Raw genomic sequence first — 19,066 nt, 5'->3', positions numbered from 1 at the left:
GGGGGGGGGGGGGTCCACACGCAGAGCAGTGGGTACCGCCCAGCCCATGAGTCTCGGTACGGTGACGTCACGCGGCGCCTGTACCTCACGGCGCCTGCCGCTGGAACCCAGCTGGGCGGCGTGGCGTGAGGCGTCGGGAGACGGGCCATGATAACACAACACCTTCAATTACCCTGCGACGCTCAGCTCCACACTCGATCCGCGGAGGACAGGACAGCAGGCCACGACTTCTGTTTCATTTTCAGGAAATCGATGGTATGGAGCTGCGCTGAGCTGCGCTGAGCTGCGCTGAGCTGCGCGCGTGTCGATCCGCCTCGCCCCGCGCACCGAGCACGGCGCCGCTGTCCTGAGCAGTAAATACGATCACCGGAGACGGCCGAACAAGTCACTGCGTACCGCGTCACTATGACGTTTAAAGGAACAAAGTCAAAATTTGGGCAACATGTTTCAAGTCAAATTTCTGGTTTGAGTGTCAATATGATGTCGCCACCAAAAACGTGTAAGTGTTCTCAGAGACTTTAGATGTCCAGCTGTGGGGAATGCCCTGGTCTACCCGGGTAAGCAGGCCTGCTGCCGATTCAGACCTCCAAAGGAAGGTACCCGTCTTTCTTCTCACCCTCAAATTGGGTTGAGGGTCGTATATGAGCGGAAAAATAGACAGGAAATTCCCCCATCTTCCTTCATTGAGGGAGGGCGAGGGGATGGGGTCTTTTTCACATGACCTCTGACCGCTCAAAATAATGCCGTTTTCTATGGGCCGCGGTAAGATGACTTCTTCCCGGCCTATGGTGGTGGCGTGAGTTCGGGCGTTAGCATCGGTGGAGTCTGTCTCATTCCAAATTGAATGTGCCGCTCGGCTCGTATGCGGAAGAACGGGGGAAGAATTGAAGGGAGAAGGGGGGGCTGTCTGTCTGCACTGGACCATGAATAGTAGTGGGGAGGGGGAAGGACCAAGCGCTAGGGTGGTCCATAAAAACGCTTTTGTTAAAATATTGAAATGCTTGTTGACTATATGGTGTAGTTTGGTGTGTAATGACCTCCAATTTTTTTTCCGAATTTTTGAACACAATTTGACCCTGCCGAAATGGCTTCGAAGTTAACATGGGATCCTTATGGGTAATTCTTTTAAAAGCAATAAATTTGTCCTGGGGCTCAAAATATTTTACAGGCGTTAGTGTACCACGCAAAATCGTGATCTACTCTAAAATCCGATTCAGAAAATGTGCCACATGCAGTCGCAACACGTCGCGTTTCCATAATAATATGGGCATATATTGGCGTTTTAAGCGAAGTTTGAGTGAGTGTTCTATCGAAACGCGACGTGTTGCGACTGCATGTGGCACATTTTCTAAATCGGTTTTTAGAGTAGATCACGATTTTGCCTAGTATACTAACGTCTGTCAAATATTTTGAGCTCCAGTTTAATTTTATTGCTTTTAGTAGAATTCCCCATAAGGATCCCATGTTAACTTTGAGGCCATTTCGGCAGGATCAAATCGTGTTCAAAAATTCGGAAAAAAAATTGGAGGTCATTACACACCAAACTACACCATATAGTCAACAAGCATTTCAATATTTTAACAAAAGCGTTTTTATGGACCACCCTAACCAAGCGCGACCAGGCAGATGTGAGAGAATACGTCGCCTTTATGCAAGCGAAAACGACAGGGCTTTATAAACCTCCTTAAAAGTAAATGCAAAGTTTGGCTTACTAATATATTTATTTGTCTAAACACACAAACATTATCACAATTTAATGTTCACTAGAGGTTTAAGATAACAATAAGTCAGAAAACTTAAAGTAAAGCATTGGAAGTAGAGATTAAGCTACATTGCACCAATGGATGCTTTCCTCACAACTGTATAGAGAGAACTACTGCAAGGACGGTTAAGTAAATAGGAAATACCACTGTGTTAGTGTTAAAAAGCTAGTGATCAAGAATGGATTATTTTAAGAATAGGTTGAAATAACTTCAACTTGCAAATCATCAACTGATAGGAGACTAACATACTAGAAGATGCACATAAAACTACAAATAAGAAAACACATTTCAAGAATGTCTAAGGATATTTTTGCCTTGTTGATTATAGGATACACAAATGTGACCTTGATATGGAGGACTAAACAAACTATGCAACCCTCACTAACACAGGAAAGTATTTTGTGTAAGCTACATAAATCTTACAACTATTAGTAATGGCAACACGGAATATAATTGAGATAGATAATCACTTAACACAAACACATCACAAAATAAACTATCAGTTCAAAATTCATTTACTTACACACACAAAACTTTTAAAATGATTTAGGAAGAACACATAGGGAATATAAAGCAATATTTATGTTTCACTCAGTAATGATTGTGTACATTTTGTGATGAAGTTCCGAAGCTTGTACAGTTTGCTACAGACAATAAAATCAACAACAAAGTGTGATGTAATAAATTTGATGTTTACAAAGTTTTGGAGAGTAATACTTTGAAATTACAACTTATAAAAGAACTTTTCTAGAATCTATGCCAAATAACTATGGTTTCCGAGAAAAAATGTTGTACAAAGATAAATTGAACAGGAAGAACAGTTTTGTTAGGAATCTATCTAGCCTCTATACCAACCAAAGACCCAGACAAATGTAATAAAAGTATACAATTAACAACACAACCATTAAGTCTGATTTTAAGTATAGAATACTTCACCCCTTGCGAACAACTGACACAATGGCAAATCGATACCTTCCTGCCAGAAAGGCTTGGCCAAAGCGACTGCTGCTAAAAAGGGCTTGTCCGGCAGGAGGCTGCTAAGAAAGACTCAGTGGAATTTTGGCCGCGCGACGTAGATGCACGTTTGAAGCGCCAGGAAAAATCGGAAGTCTAAGATATAAATTTTCTGAAAACGGCAAACGATAGGTGAAGCATTTCTGCGTCATTTGCAAAATGGTATCTTGAGACTCTGACATTTCTTGACGCTTCAAACAAGCACGTGCGTCGCGCGGCCAAAATGAAACTGAGTCTTTCTTAGCAGCCTCCCACTGGCCAAGCCGTTTTCAGCAGCGGTCGCTCGGCCAAGCCTTCCTGGCAGGAAGGTATTGAAATGGACATTCAATGTGTATTGAAAGTGACAGTCAAAAAGTTACTTAATAAGCAACAAAACATACGTAACTGTAAAAAAAATTACACGAACAATTGTACAGACAAAATTGCTTTGACATGCTTACTGAGAAAATATTTGGAATATTAAGTTGGACGTGAGGCGTCAAAAGGAACTGCAGAAAACATTGAACCTAAAAAGAAAAATGAGGAAAACGCTTATTGTACAATAGTTGATTTTAGAGGATATTATTGTCATTTAACTTTTTTATTCCAAGGAGTAACACTTCTACAACAGTTTTTTTAAAGAAAAACAAAACATTGCAAGGTAAAAGAAGAATAATAGTCTGTGGTAAAAAGAAAATGAAATTTCTTCCTTGGACAGGAATGTTTAAAAACTAAAATACACGAAAATAACCCAAATACAAATTAAATAACTTTGGGGCATAGCTCTTAATGGTCTCATAAATATCAGCAGAGAGAGAACTTTGCAGACTATATCAACAATACTGTATACATGGAAAATTTTTGGCACAGACTTTAACCTTATAAGGATTAGTAACAAAGACAGAACATGTTAAAAACTGTTCCCAAAACAATAATAAGTTGTAATTTGAAACTTTGAGCAAAGACAATTTTCTAAAATATTTTTTTGTTTGTTTTTGATTTTTGTTAAAGGTTTATTTTAGTTTAGCATCCCTGTATGTCTAGTGATCCCATAGAAATAATGTGATGATGAGATTTAGAGATACTGCTACCTCCAGGTCCCCTATGAGCAGGAGACATAACGTTCATACACATTCCACATGACTAGCATAGGAACCCATAATTTGTACATCTATAAAGAACATTGTTCAAATGTTTAGTCTACGTAATACAAAATTAAATGTAATGACCTCAACTTAGAGGATGTCAGCTTGGCCAGCCTTCATATCATAATATAAGTCTGAGAAAGTAAACATTAAAGAAAAGAAACATGTCAAGGTTTATATTATCTAATTAATGAAGAATGAGGTACTGTAATACAGTTGTCAACGAAACGGTAATTTACATATACTTTTGGATCTGATACAACTAAAGCTTTTGAAGGAGCTAATAATAAAGACTGACACACTCCTAGCAATTCCTTCAAAAACAGAAAATATAATAAAAATAAATAAATTTCAGAATTCAAAATATTGAAGGCATCTTATCTACCATAAACTGGTCCATACAATACCCAAATGTAAAATTTTAAAGCCCAATCACATTAAAGAAATTTTTTAAGATGACACACTGAATATGTATGGTCACCAATTACACTTTGTACAAAATCTGCATTAAATTTCTGAAAGATGAAAGCAGTCATTAATTTATGTAGAGTATTAAATAGAAGCTTGGACAATGCTTCATCAAGAAATGTTGGTTCAAAAATAAATGTTCTGTTAAACAGTGATGCTTAAGAGAGATCATTAACTAATTAGCAAAGTAACAGGAAGAGGAACACACCAAGACTAGAGGTAAAGAGACAATCATCACAAGCTTCTTCCTAGTGATTAACGCTTAAACATTTATCACAAAACCAGTTCAGACAACAATTTCTTGGTTCATTTACTCTCATTAAAAAGAGCATACAGTGAAAGTGTTCATTCGTCTTCCTTTTTTCAAACTACTGTACTCTTTTCTATAACACTTAACTTTCCAATTCTTTAGTCAGTCAACCTATTTCACAGACAATATTTCCTATTGTAAAAGGCAAACATTTAAAGTACTTATGCATAAACTATCTTGCTAGAAATGCAATTTAAAGATTAGGAAAAGAAAAAAAAATGCAAATGTAGCAGATAGAAGTAAATGAAAATCTTGATATGACAGCTCTAGAACAATCAACATCGTGTGCTGGACAATATTCAAGTAGAGCAGTAAGAATCTGATTTTTTTCTTTCTTTTTTTTTTTTTGTTTGTTTGTTTGGCAAACTTTAGTATCACAGAGATTAGAAATACAATTGTGCAGTAGAGAAAACACATGATACTAAACATGGATGCATATTTGTATAACATGCCTTAAGAATGAAAAAAATTGACAGTTATGGTGCACAAATGTTGAGCCACTACTGATATTGTTTTCCAATTCACATTCAAAACAATATCTCCTGAAAAGGCCTTCATGGTATGGCATTGTTGGCTGCCCAAGATACTACCAAAAATTAGGAGAGACAAAGGTCTAGAGAGATAGAGAAATAGTACAGACGTTCATCATACTATTTACCACATTTTGTACCAACACAAAGGTACAATGTAGGACTAGTTGACATCCAAAGTGAAGCCTGCTTTCTGTACAAAATATAAAGAAAGACTTCCTTCACACTTACAAATCACACAAAACAATGAGCACTACAAAAAATACCCCAGAATAATGGATACATTTCCTTAAGCAATAAGTATTAAATTACGACTTTTCTGAGCGTTTAAGAATAAAATCTAATGTAACTAACAGGCACGTCATAAAAAGAAATATTTTGGTAAAACCTACCAGTACAATATCACTTTAACTTCAAAAACCCTCATTTATTAAGTAACATGACTCAAAATGAGTCCGTAAAGAGATAAACAACTCAACAGCTTCATAAAACCAAAGTCAAAGACTTTAGCTTATAACTTATGTTATCAACAGGACTTTATATCAGAAAAGACCAGTTTCTGGAGTAAGACAAATATTGTCATACAAGACACAAATCAACAATGATATTCCAGTCACTATGAATAAATGAAAACGAACAAACAAACAACACTCTATAACTTTACAAACAAACAAAAATTATTTAAATTGTAATGAATCAGAATACCAACAGCCTTTTCATGTGACCAGACACTTTCTTAAGAGAACATTCGAAGGTACAGTCTTTCAAAACTAACAATTACAGGAATGTTAAAAGCAAAACAAAAGCAGTTTTGCTAGTCTTAAGCAATAACTTAACCCACATTTAAAACAAATATTTTTAAAGTTTTGTCTGTATTGACAAACAAATGTATGTTTCATTGTTGCTTTGGAATTCCCTTCCAATAATACTAGTAAGTCAAAAACATCAAAATGTGTCTCCACTGGAATGTGACTTGATCTGACTGATTCCAAAAACTTATTTTTCTATATCAGTTGCAGTCTTTGGCAGAAAATTCTGGTTTGATATCCAGCGTATCTGGTGATATTGAACAAAATATTTCATGTTTTGGCTCCCATGGCTCCTCTTCTCCTCCTTGAAAAGACAGAGAATTTCTATTCTTGGTGTCATAATTGTTGTTATTTGCCTCACTTACAAGCAAAGAATCCTCATCTTCATTTTCTGAGTTTACCACAAAGATGTGGTCTTCATCAGATATAATTTCTCGGTTCTGGAAGAAAAGCACAGTGAGCTTTGATCTTTTAAAAAATAGAACGACCAACTGGACAACAGGAACTGAAAGAGTATTATTACCATTGACTGCATTGGATCCAAACTGTAATATTTTGGTTCAACAACTAAGCTGTCATTCCACTGTCCATTTACTTCCTCCAATGTTGGAGTCGGGAGCTTATCTTCTTCCATGTTTCCTGGATTGTGAACAAGTGCAATGCATTGCATTTTGCCACCTTCCATATGCTCCCCTTCATGAGATTTGTCCAATGTACTAATAGTCTGCAAAGATTGAATTCTGTCCGTTAATCATCAAGTAGCTTGTTTAAAACATGTTATTTTACATAATTACAGAAAGGGATAAAAATAAGTACCTTCTCAATGTTAGCCAGGTCAAATACAGCAGAGTCAGTGTCCTTGGGCGATGCACCTCCTTCAGCAGTCTTTTCATCACCAGAAAGATCAAGCAGCAGCTTGGGGTTCATGAGATTGGCTTGTTCCTAAAATAAATTGAATTAATTACAGAGTTATTGCTCATTGATTTGATACCTCATGGTAAACAGCTAAACATCAAAGCAACTTACAATGACCTGACGAGCCCCACAAAGCTTTGCATGCAGATCTCTTATTTTCTCCTCTTGGCGACCAATGATTGCTTTCAGCAGTTTATCACGGCCATTGATGACCCTGACATTGGGTCGCCTGCATATCAAAGTTCTTTGTTGACTTCGATTAATTAGCCAGCCAGGAGAGACAATTTCTCGAGTGACATACATCTGTAAAAAATGTTGAGAAAAATTATAATATATCAGACTAGAACTTATGGATTTTTCCATTCTCTTTTAGAACGCATATTGATTTCAACATTTTCAGTTACTGTACTTACGACAGATCCATCATAATTTACAACCCTTGTCTTGTCCTGAGTAATGAGAGACATCATAAGGTTGTTTAGAAAAGTGACAGCATCACTGCAATTGGAGTTTGCTATGCCAGCCAGTACCTTAAGTTTGGCGTGGGCAGCTTGACTGAGCTGCAAATCGTTCTTTACCTTTTCTAGTTCACTTTTAAGATCACGAATTTGAAGAGAAGCCATCACGCACTGTAAATGATTAGGTACCAAAGAAGGGGGGAAAAAAGCAAACTGTAGTTGACATACAAAGAGTTTTTAACTATGTAAAACATTACATTACAGTTAAAATGTGTAAAAAAAAATAAAAATCAAAGATTACGTCATTTCACGGAATAAAGTTGATGATGTAAATTTACCTCATGATGACTGAGCTCCTGGCGATACTTATAGTCAGAAGGAGCATGACACTTAGAACACTTTTTAGGAACTGCACCACGGTTGATATCACTTCTATTACTAGAGGAGATTGGCTAAAGATGATCAAGAAAGAAATAAGTTAAAAAAAACGAACAGTGACAGATATACTGAGTAAGGTGGAGCTGAAATATAGGCCTTGCCCTCACTTTGTCTGTAGATTTCTTTGATTGCAGCCAATTTTGAGAGTAGGTAAGATCTGGACCTGTGTTTATACCTTGATCTTTCATGTATGGAACAAAATTTCTTGACACTACTTCAGGCCCAGGTCCATTCCCTCTGCAATCTACATAAGCATCATCTCTTGTTTTAATGAGCGCACGCCCCCTCTTCTGTTCCTGGAGTATAAAGGGAGGTATGATTTTGACAGCTGATTAAACTTTTCAGTCCATTAAAAGCAAAAAAGGTTTACTAACATTCAACTTGAAATTTTCTTTTAGAACTCCTTTTTGTTGTGCTGACATCAAATAACTTTGAGATGTTTCCGGTGTTGCAAAATATGCACTACATGTTTCATCTGAACTTCCGCAAGCTAATTCTGCAGTTCCTAGAAATTTGCTGTAGTTTGTGCCATTGTTTTGGCTGCGGAAAAAACACTTATTGTATGCAATTTCGTATGGTGTGAGTTTAATATCAGCATTTTCTAGCGTTTGAGTGGTAATGTTATCTTCTTGCCAGCAAGAATCAGTATTGTACCAGTCATGATTCTCTTGCGCACTGGTGTAAGAATTATCAATCTCTTCAACAAATTGAAAAAATTCACTCTTGCCAAGGATCTACAATCAACAGTAGGTGATACAGACATTTTGAAAAATATGAGCATTTTCTTTTGATTTCAGTGTTGTCTAAACTCATAGAAATGGATGAATCTTACCTCTTGTGACTGGTCAACATAAACAAACTGGTAATCCTGATGAAGAACTGCTTTCACATGAGATGGCTGACAAGAAAACTGAAGGCATCGATATAAATTGGGCTCTTCAAAAGGGGCAGGAATCGGATGTTCAAACCCAACAAACTCCCTTAAATCTTTCCAATTACGAGGATAAATTCCAACATAGTCATGAGTGGATGTTTTGATCTGTAATGAATTGAACAGTAATGCATAAGTGACACTCATACGTGAGATGAAACAGTTTTTTTTTCTTATAATGAAGAAACAGGTGCTAAAAGAAAAAAACCCATACATCTCAGCAAGCAAAAATATGATTAAGATGTCATACCTAACCTCATAAGATACAGTAGACCAAAAGTAAATAAGTTGAGTGTGATTGTACAAACAGAACTACATCCAATTTTAGTTAGAAAATAAAAAAAATAATTATTATAGAAAATTTTTCACCTTTGGAGACAGAATGTACTCGACGGTAACTATATCAGGAAACTTGTAACGCTTTTGAACGTTTTTGAAGACTACTTTGTCTCCACTTGACCTACGGAAAGACATATTATCTCGGCTCTCATTACAAGCAAGCATTTTCGAATCTTCACGAGATAAATCTCACATTTTCAAGGGAGTTTGCTCAAATCTTGAACGCAGAAGAAAACCTCACACCATAGGTTTTCTTCTTACTCATTTCTTCTTGTGGTCCTGTGCGTTGGCATGGCAACGGACCTCTAACCAACCGCAATCTTTCAAATGTCGTCTGCACCACCCTGGATCATACGTAACCACCAGCATCCACATATGCCAAATTATCTCAGCAGATTAGTTTAAACAATTTTGATTTTCTGAAATATGAGGACATGGACGTAGATCCTTGCAAATGAAGGATTCAGAATACAGTTTTGACTTTGGTTCACAGTCACTTTTCACAGTCAACTATCTTTTGCTATCTTTTCGTTTTGCATTCATCACTCATCACTTTTACTATCTTTTCTATTATTTTTAACCTAGTATTTTTACCAGATATTCTAATATTTTTCAAGTACTCGTGTGAAACATTTTTCACGCAACACTTAAACAAACAAATTATTACAATGGTAGGATACTGCACTTTCATTTTCATTCGAACATTTGTTTATTCATGTTTATTTTAATTTTAATCCTGCATTATATTTTATTAGATTGTCAACGAAGAGGAGGATCAACTTCAGGAACATAAACGTTCACAATATACTGCTCTCCGTGAAAAATTATTGGCCGATATTCTTCAGAAAGGAGATGACACTCGTCTCTCAAGGCGTTTACAGTTAGAAAAACATCAAGAAACACTTGAAAGGAACACATTTCAAGTAAATTTCATTGTCTTCAGTCGTACTTTAACATATACTGTCTCATTTAGATTTGGAATAAGTTCTAGGTCTGTCTTAAGTTTTATTACTAAAGAGAAACGTTTCTATAATTTTTAGGATAAAGAGCTAAAAGATAAGTGGTCTGAAAAAAAATCAGTAGAACAACATAATAAAGACACTGAGAAATTAAGGGCTGATGAATTTCTTCGGAGAGAAAAGTTGAGGTGACTGAGATGGTATCATGTTATTATGTTGGAGGTATCAAATTTGTCATGATCCATATTTAGTGATAAAATCATTTGCATTTTACAGAAACCAATTACGGCTTGGTACCCAAGAAATTCGTGATCTAGAAACTCAACTGAGAGCATGTTACGTAGGAAAAGGAGTTCATGCCCAAATGAAAGAAAAGCAGCTTAAACAAATCAGAGAAGAGGTACCACCTATCTTAAAAATTTACTTCTTTGTCAAACTGTATTTCAAAGGAGTATCAAATGTTTAAAACCTATATGTGTATATATAGCTTTGTTGCCAACTTTTGTCAAATGAAATGTGACTTTTCAGATTAGAGAAAAGGCACATCTGGAGGCCCAAATGGTGGCATGGAAGGAGCAGGAAGATGAAGATAGGAAAACCAAAGAGGAAAATCTCCGACAAAAGTATGCCTTGCGATTAGCACAACAAGAACAAATTGTGCAAAAACAACAGCGCAAAATTGATGCATACCGTACTTTTGTCCAGGAGAAACTTATGTTGGATGCAGCTGTACAAGAGCTCATTGAAGAAGATCGCAGGTAAACATGAACTTCTGGATTCCATTTCCCTTGAGTGGAAGATAACTGCGCACTATTTGTTTGCTATTTTACATTGCGTTTTTCTATAGGAACTCTATTGCTAGAATGCAACGTCAGAAAGCTTGTCAAAAAGATATTGAAAACTTCATTGTTGCTCGAGAGGAATGGAAAGAGAAGCAAAAGCTCCAGCAAGAGGAAGAAAACAAGCGCATTCAAGCATTTGTAGAAATGCAGACTCAAAGAGAGCTAAAACTACAACAAGAAGTTCAAAGAAAGTGGGAAGCAAAAGCTCAAATTAATGATTTTCTTGCAAGAAAACTTTATGATGAACAAGTAAGCAAACTGAGATGAGTGCAGAAATAGCTTAACATTACTCCTTGCACACTTTTAGGAAAGTTTGAATTGAAACTTGGCCTCTTGTGTGTTTCTTTTAGATGCAGGATATGGAAAAACGTCAAGTATTTCAAGAGCTGGCAGAAGAAGAACTTCGGGAAGCCCAAGAGGCTCGAATTCGTCAAGAACTTGTGGTTGCAGTTCAAAAGCGTATTGATTTGCGCCTTGCAATGGCCCACCAGCAAAAAGAAAGAGTTTTACAGCTGCAAAGAGAAGGTCAAAGAGAACAGCAAATGCGTCAAGAGGTACATGCAGAAAAATTTCACTTCACTTAAATATATCTGTCTTTTAGTTAATTACCTTGCAATATGTTTTGTCCTTGCTATGGTTACTTATGATGTAGATGATGGAGCAGAAGGCCACTCAAGATCGTCTTGACCAACTAACTGCAGAGAGGCGGCGTATCAAGATTCAGGAACATAGGCAAGCTGTTGAGAGGCTCCTCAAGGAGCGTAGAGTGAGGAGGAACCTTGAACTTGAACAAATCATGCGAGATCATGAAGCTCAGTTGGAAGAGGAAAAAGCAAGGTAAAATTAGATGGCTAAATGATCATTATTTCACTAATGTGTTTTTAAAATCATGTATCTAAATTAATTATTAACTTTGTTGTTTTCAGAGAACAAATAATAGAAGAAGAGCGCATAAATATTCTTCAGCAACATGCTGAAAATCTTCTTGGGTTTATGCCGCGTGGTCTTCTGAAAGAGAGTGATATTCAGAAATTAGGATCCAACTTTAAAACTTCATTTGAAAACCATGGGGTTGAGCAAGATCCCTGCCTTTGATTTAGTATACTCCACACTTGTTCACTTTAGGGGAAAAGCAAGTGTATGGTAAAACTTCAATTATAGTACAGTATACTGTATCTAGAATTCAAAAAAGATGTAAAAAAAAAAAAATGTTTGTATTCAAATTGTTTTGTGTTAAACAGACTTTATTTCAGCAAGCTATGTTAAGTACATATAGGAATCAAGACAAAACTAGAAATTATGAGATTCAATTTATCCACAATTCTAAAGTGCAAACATTTGTCTTTAATATATAATAAAAACAGAAAACCATGTTTTAATGATCAAGAATTAAATAAGGAACCAGGAATTGCATCACTATCTTGTAGAACAAGGCTATTTCCATAACAGGGATAAATTTTTTAAGTTCAAACCTTACAAACAAATACAGTAGTAATAATAAGTGTACTAACATTTTCTGCTTCACAGCTAAATGCATATAGTTTGAATGGCATTTGAATACAACAGATTTGTCACGTTCTTGGCAGCAAGTTTATTGGAAGAGCAATATCATGGCAATATTAAGAGACATGACTTAAGTTTAACAACCTTCTCAGTCTATTACTGTAACACAAACAGTCTGTACCAATGAGCATTCTCACATTCCAACACCAGACATAAGACAGAAAATACTTGAGAAGTTTGATTTATTTTTGCCTCACCAAAAATTAGGCCGTTTACAATTGTAGTTTTGACTGGATTTAGGTTTTCTGCCAGATTCATTCAAACTACCTACCTCTTAGACAGTTTTCTGACAGTCCATATGGGAAGAGTAGTGACACAGATTCCCAAGGTTTCTGGCTCAGATACGTATTATGTCCCCATAAATGCATATTCTTGGCCTGATACAATTAACACACAGCTTTTATGAGGCAGCAGCTCATATCTTTCTATTCTCCCTATTTAAAGAAATAAACTGCACAGAGGAATATATATATATAAATTAAAAAAAAATAATTGAGAAAACGTACAAAAATGATTACAAATAATAGGTTAAATAGTGGCGCATTGGATTAATGCATCAAAAAAATTAAAAAATAAAAATTGCTTACTTTCCTTGGAAAGAAATCCATACCCAACTTTGTGCTGATAAAAAAAATTGCCAATGGTGGACATTTTTCAGACATCTTCCTCTCTATCAAATTCAAATGAAGGTATGTTCTATGCAACAATCATGTATTTTTTTGTGCCAAAGTATGCTAAATACTGAAAAATATTCAAAGTTAACAACACTCAAGCTTGCATGTAGTTCAAAGCTTTCCATGCCAGGGAAGTCCAAGTGACACCCAGAAATAGTAATGTGCGGTCGAGTCCCTTGGCACTGAAAGTGTTGAGGAAATAGCATCCCCAATTTTCTGGCAGAGCAGCTAGTCTTTGCTTTCTGGTCGACTTAGATAGGCTCATTTTAAACACCTCGGTCGAGGGGACGGTACCCGAAAGTTAAGAGTGGCCCTATCTCCGTGCCTAGGTGGTGAGCATTGTCTTGGAGAAGGCCCAAGGCAGGTTGGGTGGACACTTTACGTCGGCAGGACAACCTTTATAATGCATTTGAACACTCCCTACTATCAAGTTACATTCTGATGAAATGGACATTCATGGATGATATTGTCTCAAAAGCTTTTGCTTGCCGCTCTGCCAGAAAATATGGAATGGACCCTACCATGATTGACTTTCAGATTGTACACATACAAAACTCATTTAAGATAGGTACTCACTGGAAATAAAAAATAAACAACTCCACTAACTGAGTAGATCTGATTAGAGCAAATGCATATGAGAATTGCGCGTACAACTTTAGTTCAAAATTGGATAGGTGTTACGGTGAAATTAGAAGTTTCTATTCTCACATTGTCTACACTTCGCTACTCAAGAACAACCCAAGTCAAAATGACGGCAAGAGGTGTCATTTTGACCTTTTAAGTCAAAATATAGTTCTTTCCGGTAGGGATTTAGAAGTCAGATTAAAAGACACAATTTTGACTTTGTGTTCTCACTGGGTACTTTCTCTTGGTTAGATTTGAACACTCACAATTTTGAATAATAAATGAGCAATACACATATGAGTTCTTAACATCTGACATCTGATGCCAACATTGTGCAAACCTTTAACAGGTGCAATAGCTGTTATGATGACAAACCGTTAAAACTTCTAACATTGTAGTAAATATGTGGGACAAGCAAGGGATGCACAACAGGGTTAAAAGTAATCCACAAAGAATTCTTGGTATGGTGCTTGAAAAGTGACAGACTAAAATAAGAAATAAAGAATCCTCTATGCAAAACTCTATGAAAATATATGCTTATGCATGTCACAATCTACAACATGTTGTGCAAACACTAGAGGCACATACATACATACAATATAAGTTAAATACATGGCACACAGAAAAGGTGAAGAGGAAATTAGGTGGGTAGGGGACAACATTTGCCTACAATAATTGGAACACAATTTACCTTTCTTCAAATCAATGACCTACTTCCAGGCATCATGCAGAAACCAACAGCAATCTCAAATCCCAAGTATAGTTAAGTTTCTTATTGGAGTTCACTGTTGTGAGTTACGAGTTACATCACCCCCAATGAAACACTTCAATACATCACAAGCCACAATTGTAAAGACTGAATATGTGTAACTTGGATACACATCCAATTTACAATATAAATATATTTTCTCTTGGATAAAACCCAGAATGAAGTAAAAATAAATAATATTCCAATGTACAGCGCTTTGGATTAAGTGCTTAAGACTAGTCTCAACTATCGTTACAACTTTACAAACATTTATTATAATTATTTCCTATATCTATGGCAAATACAATTGTACAAGATTTAAAAGACACTGATCATTTGGCCAGGGCAAGACAATTACACTAGAAGTAAGAATATGGGTCTTCAGATCCATAACACTGACACAATCAGAAAACTGATTATTGATGCTGTAGGAGTGTAAAAATCTCTACAGGTCTTGCAGTGGTCAAATGAAAACTGTATGAGCATCCAGCTGTTTTTGATGAGAAGAACGATGCAAAAACTGCTTCGAGAGTATTTTCAACAGAATTTGAGAAAATTTTAGGAGACCGAACTTGTCTCCAAATGAAGAGAGTCAATATAATAATGAGTGAAGACAAAAAATATAAATAGTTATTGTTATGACATCTAAACAGTTATATAATAAACTCTATGACTTAAACTCTGTAAGAGATAACAAATTCTGCTATACAGAGGAGTACAGGTTACAAGATAGAAACATGTCAAATACTGTACAAGAAAATGGCTTTCTTTGGAAACACCAGAAATTGTGCACAAACATTGAAGGGCAAAAATTTGACTCTTCAAAGTAAAATTGCAAGAGCCTGATTTGCCACAACAATGTATTAATTTCAGCAGCCTCGAACTCATAACATTCACAGAGCTATTTCCTATATTGCAGAAAAGGTACAATTAACATAAAGTACAGGTGAAGACTAGTGCCATTAAAAATGGTAATTTGTACGTAACTGAAGGAGAAAGAATAACAACAATCCTATCAATACCTCAAAATTTTTGTTGAGAAGTCTAGTCTTAGGGATGAAATAATGTCTACAACATGAATTTCTTATGCCAGCGAAGAATGTCTTAGGTCTGCACAGATCTCTTAATACATCATACATTTTAGAAGCGGACCTATTATTCAAGTTTTGAGATCTTATTAATAAGTGAACAGAAATCAGTTTTCTCCATAAATATGAACTATAATGGCACATTTTAGTCAGAATTGGCAAAAATACCATGCACTTTAATGCAAACCTTAAATTCCCATCACAATCAGCTCCCTCAATGCATGAAGAATGTCTTTGCTTGACTGTTAGGATTTTTATGTAGCTCTTAATAACTACATAAATTACAGGCATTAATAGTTCATTCACATAAACAAGTGAGGTAACACTACTCTTCAAAAAGCTCCTTGATTAATAATACCACTGGTTACTTCAACTCACTTTACCTAAATTGTTATTTTCACTACAGACTGCAGTAAAGTATGTAGTAAATTAGCAGAAAAACACACAAAAAACAACAACAAAGTATCTCAAATAAGACTTACTTTACAAAGGTTTACAATAATAAAATGCTTCAAAACCATAGCATTGGGCAAGAATCACCCAACTCAACATTGGTAACCACCATTCCATATACCTTACTTGAGAAACAAACCTCTCATAAAAACTACTATTCCACACACATCCTCTCATACCAATTTGGATGGACCATTCCACAGCAAAAATTATCTGGACAATAATTGAAATGCCAAGTTAATGGTTTCACAATCAATTATAAAAGATTTGACACAAATACTCTCTGAAAAGCACAGAGAAACATCAGATCAAAGAGGAAAAAACAGTAAATAAAATAATTCTCAAAATAAACCATATGGATACAGGCAAAAATGTTTATGACTTGTAGTGATCTGTTGAAGAGCGCACAGCACAGCAAAGAACAAGTGAGAAGATAAGCCCAAAGAGTTCCAGGACAGCAATGGTTATCAGAAGAGCCCAACCAATTACCATATGATCCTTTAGGACATCTTTCAGCTTCTCAATACAACCCTGAAATAGAAGAAATGAATGTTACACACAACTCAGGAGATATAACAACATGGTTCAAAGATACCAGGAATATACTACTCACATCTTGGTACATGACAACAGGAATATTTGCTGACAGGCCGATTCGGGATCCATCATCACATATTTGAGGACTTTTGGGAGTGGAACAGCACGAGAGAGGCAGTTTATAGGTCTGTAGAGACGAAGAAATGGCCAAGTCCATCCCTTTGTCACTTTTCTTGTTAACCTGATTAAACCGTGATGAACTCCAATCTCGTGGGCCATTCGCGCCGCAACAGCCAAGCTGAAAATGATTAGTTAGGATTTTGAAGTTACTAAAGATTTAGTGTTAAACAGATTTGAATGAGTCATCAACATCAGGGAAACTGTCTTACATTACTCTGAATAGTGTCAAAAGTCTTGGTGAGATACTCGTTAGTACTGTAATCCTTTTCAACTGTGCGTTTTACATGTTCCTGGAGCATTTTCTCCAACTCAGCTCTGTTGAAATATACCCAACAACCAGCAGCAACTTCAACGACCAAAATCACCAGCAAAAATGAAAAGAACTGAAATACAATTCAGACAAGATTAATGTTTGCATTTAAGATAAATATTCCATTCATAGGGGCAATTTTAGGGTATGTGTTATAAATTGTTTAGAGGTAAACTTACTGTAACAAGCATGCATGGAGACTCCCGCAATGCGCCACAACATCCAAGGAATCCAATGATGAACATAAGTATACCAGCTGCTATCAAGATGTAGATACCAGTGTGGAAATTAGCATCATCCTGCACCACTTGCACATACATTGTCGAATCCGTCAGCAAGTATATTCCAGCAGTCACCACACCAATACCAGCCAGCTGGAAGTAATAACATATTATACAACAATTTATGGGATTGGGAAGGAATAAGTTTTCAGTTGAAATGTGGGGGGAGTTAAAATAAGATTTCACTCTGACAATAAGAGACAAAGAATGAAAATCTTCTCATTCACAAATGTAAAGTAATACATGTGGAAAAAGAGATTCATAACAAAACATTTCAGCCAACTCAACTATGAAATTGAAAGTTAAAATACTTTTCAAAGCATTCAAAGAATTCAAAATAATAGAAAAATATCACGGAGCTAAAGTTGCATTGCCTCATTTTATCAGAGCTCTGTGTAACTTTGGACAATGTAACTAGTTATACTTTGAAGTGGCAGACCCATGGTTCTCATGATATAAGTTGACTTCCACTTCGAATCAACATAACACATCACTAGTACTGATTAAAAGGTTTGCTGCCTAACAAAAAATAAATCCCCGTCACAGAAAAAGTACTTGTCAGACACATTATGTGACAAACACTTGAAATTTGATGCAGGCTCGTCTGCCTGGCCGCCCACGCAAAAACTGCACCATACATCAAATGACTGAGGGGCCTCCCATCATGATTACGAGAGCATCATGAACACTTACGAAGAATATGAAATTGATGATGACCACCAGGTACTTCAACAGGGCATAGCACCCCGATAACGCCATTTTTCTAAGAAAGTGGTTAGAATATTTTGCTTAACAAATCTGTCCCGCAACGCCCTGTCTGGCTCACTGAGCTTACGGGTGCGTTCCAGTTTACGAGGGCAAATGGCTATTGACCCCCTGGTCGAACACATTCAATTCACTTTTATTTCTGGTGTTTTGATACATCACACGCTCGAATGCAGAAAAATAAAAATTGAATTGATTTGTCTTAAGGAGGAAGACGAAGAGATAAGCTTTTGCACAATCTTAATGAATGCCGTTTTCCAAAGAAAAGAAAAGTCTAGCTGAGCAGTCACCTGATCACTACTTGGCCCGAAGCCTGGGCTCCGATGCCGACCGGTGAGTGGAGAGTGGTGCGGTGCCTCCCCCTCCCCCATCCCAAGGTCACGGGGCCCCATCTTGCGTTTATCCTGGATGCTGATTAACTGGAGCATTTCATAAAGTAATGTATAATTTTGATACCGATGTGAATCTGAGGAAGGAGGGAGAGAGAGGGGAATGGGTGCATAATGGGTGAGTGCCAGGGAGTGCAGGGGGTGCCGGGGTCGGCCAGCCCACGTGACTAGGCCTCGCATGTGAAGTCGCCAGTCGCCTTCTAAAAGGCTGCTGATCAATCAATGTAATTGCTTTGATCGACATGCCATGCGATCGAAGGTGCATGACGCCGAAGCGTGTCTTAAGAGTGTAGCGTAGCGCAAGGCAGATGCCGCCTTATAAGTCGGATGAGGCTGTCCGGAGGTGTGGCTGCGGCTGTCCCAACAGACCAGGGCCGGGCCGATAGGAATGGGAAATGGCCAAACTCGGAGCTCGAGCACGCGCCGCGGCCCCCACCTCGTAGGTGTCTATCAGTGGCGTAGCAGCCAGCCGGCAGCGTCGTAACATACATCAAAAACGCCTGAACGCTTTCCAAAAACGCTCAACGCTTCACACAAACGCCCAACGCCCGAAC

At 37.0% G+C, this 19,066-nt stretch overlaps 3 protein-coding genes across 4 annotated transcripts; 1 reads left to right on the top strand and 2 right to left on the bottom strand.

The window, feature by feature from the left end:
* Positions 1–1,702: 1,702 nt before the first annotated feature.
* LOC113205173 (uncharacterized) lies at positions 1,703–9,409 on the bottom strand. 2 transcript variants are annotated; one of them, XM_026420686.2, is made up of 11 exons: positions 9,130–9,409; positions 8,662–8,868; positions 8,204–8,563; positions 7,937–8,125; positions 7,730–7,843; positions 7,464–7,562; positions 7,347–7,382; positions 7,045–7,236; positions 6,835–6,960; positions 6,542–6,742; positions 1,703–6,458 (listed from the first exon to the last, which is right to left on the bottom strand). In XM_026420686.2, the coding sequence occupies exons 1-11, from the start codon at positions 9,262–9,264 to the stop codon at positions 6,219–6,221; spliced, it is 1,899 nt and encodes a 632-aa protein (XP_026276471.1). In that variant the 5' UTR covers positions 9,265–9,409; the 3' UTR covers positions 1,703–6,218. The 2 variants fall into 2 exon arrangements, with proteins under 2 accessions (XP_026276471.1, XP_026276470.1); XM_026420685.2 differs by having other exon boundaries at positions 7,347–7,562.
* Positions 9,410–9,432: 23 nt separating this feature from the next.
* LOC113205174 (meiosis-specific nuclear structural protein 1-like) lies at positions 9,433–12,955 on the top strand. The gene is made up of 9 exons (XM_026420687.2): positions 9,433–9,770; positions 9,855–10,022; positions 10,140–10,246; positions 10,335–10,458; positions 10,587–10,816; positions 10,906–11,149; positions 11,251–11,454; positions 11,553–11,737; positions 11,827–12,955. Exons 1-9 carry the CDS (start codon positions 9,768–9,770, stop codon positions 11,993–11,995), a joined length of 1,434 nt encoding a protein of 477 aa, XP_026276472.1. The 5' UTR covers positions 9,433–9,767; the 3' UTR covers positions 11,996–12,955.
* LOC113205175 (CD9 antigen) lies at positions 12,124–18,219 on the bottom strand. Its single transcript, XM_026420688.2, has 5 exons — positions 18,052–18,219; positions 17,257–17,451; positions 16,977–17,150; positions 16,664–16,885; positions 12,124–16,581 (listed from the first exon to the last, which is right to left on the bottom strand). The coding sequence occupies exons 1-5, from the start codon at positions 18,115–18,117 to the stop codon at positions 16,426–16,428; spliced, it is 813 nt and encodes a 270-aa protein (XP_026276473.1). The 5' UTR covers positions 18,118–18,219; the 3' UTR covers positions 12,124–16,425.
* Between the last annotated feature and the right edge of the window lie 847 nt (positions 18,220–19,066).

This window comes from Frankliniella occidentalis, unplaced genomic scaffold (assembly GCF_000697945.3).
Source record: "Frankliniella occidentalis isolate FOCC.00 unplaced genomic scaffold, Focc_3.1 Scaffold50, whole genome shotgun sequence".
Taxonomy (NCBI): domain Eukaryota; kingdom Metazoa; phylum Arthropoda; class Insecta; order Thysanoptera; family Thripidae; genus Frankliniella; species Frankliniella occidentalis.
This window is presented reverse-complemented; position numbering and strand designations above follow the sequence as displayed.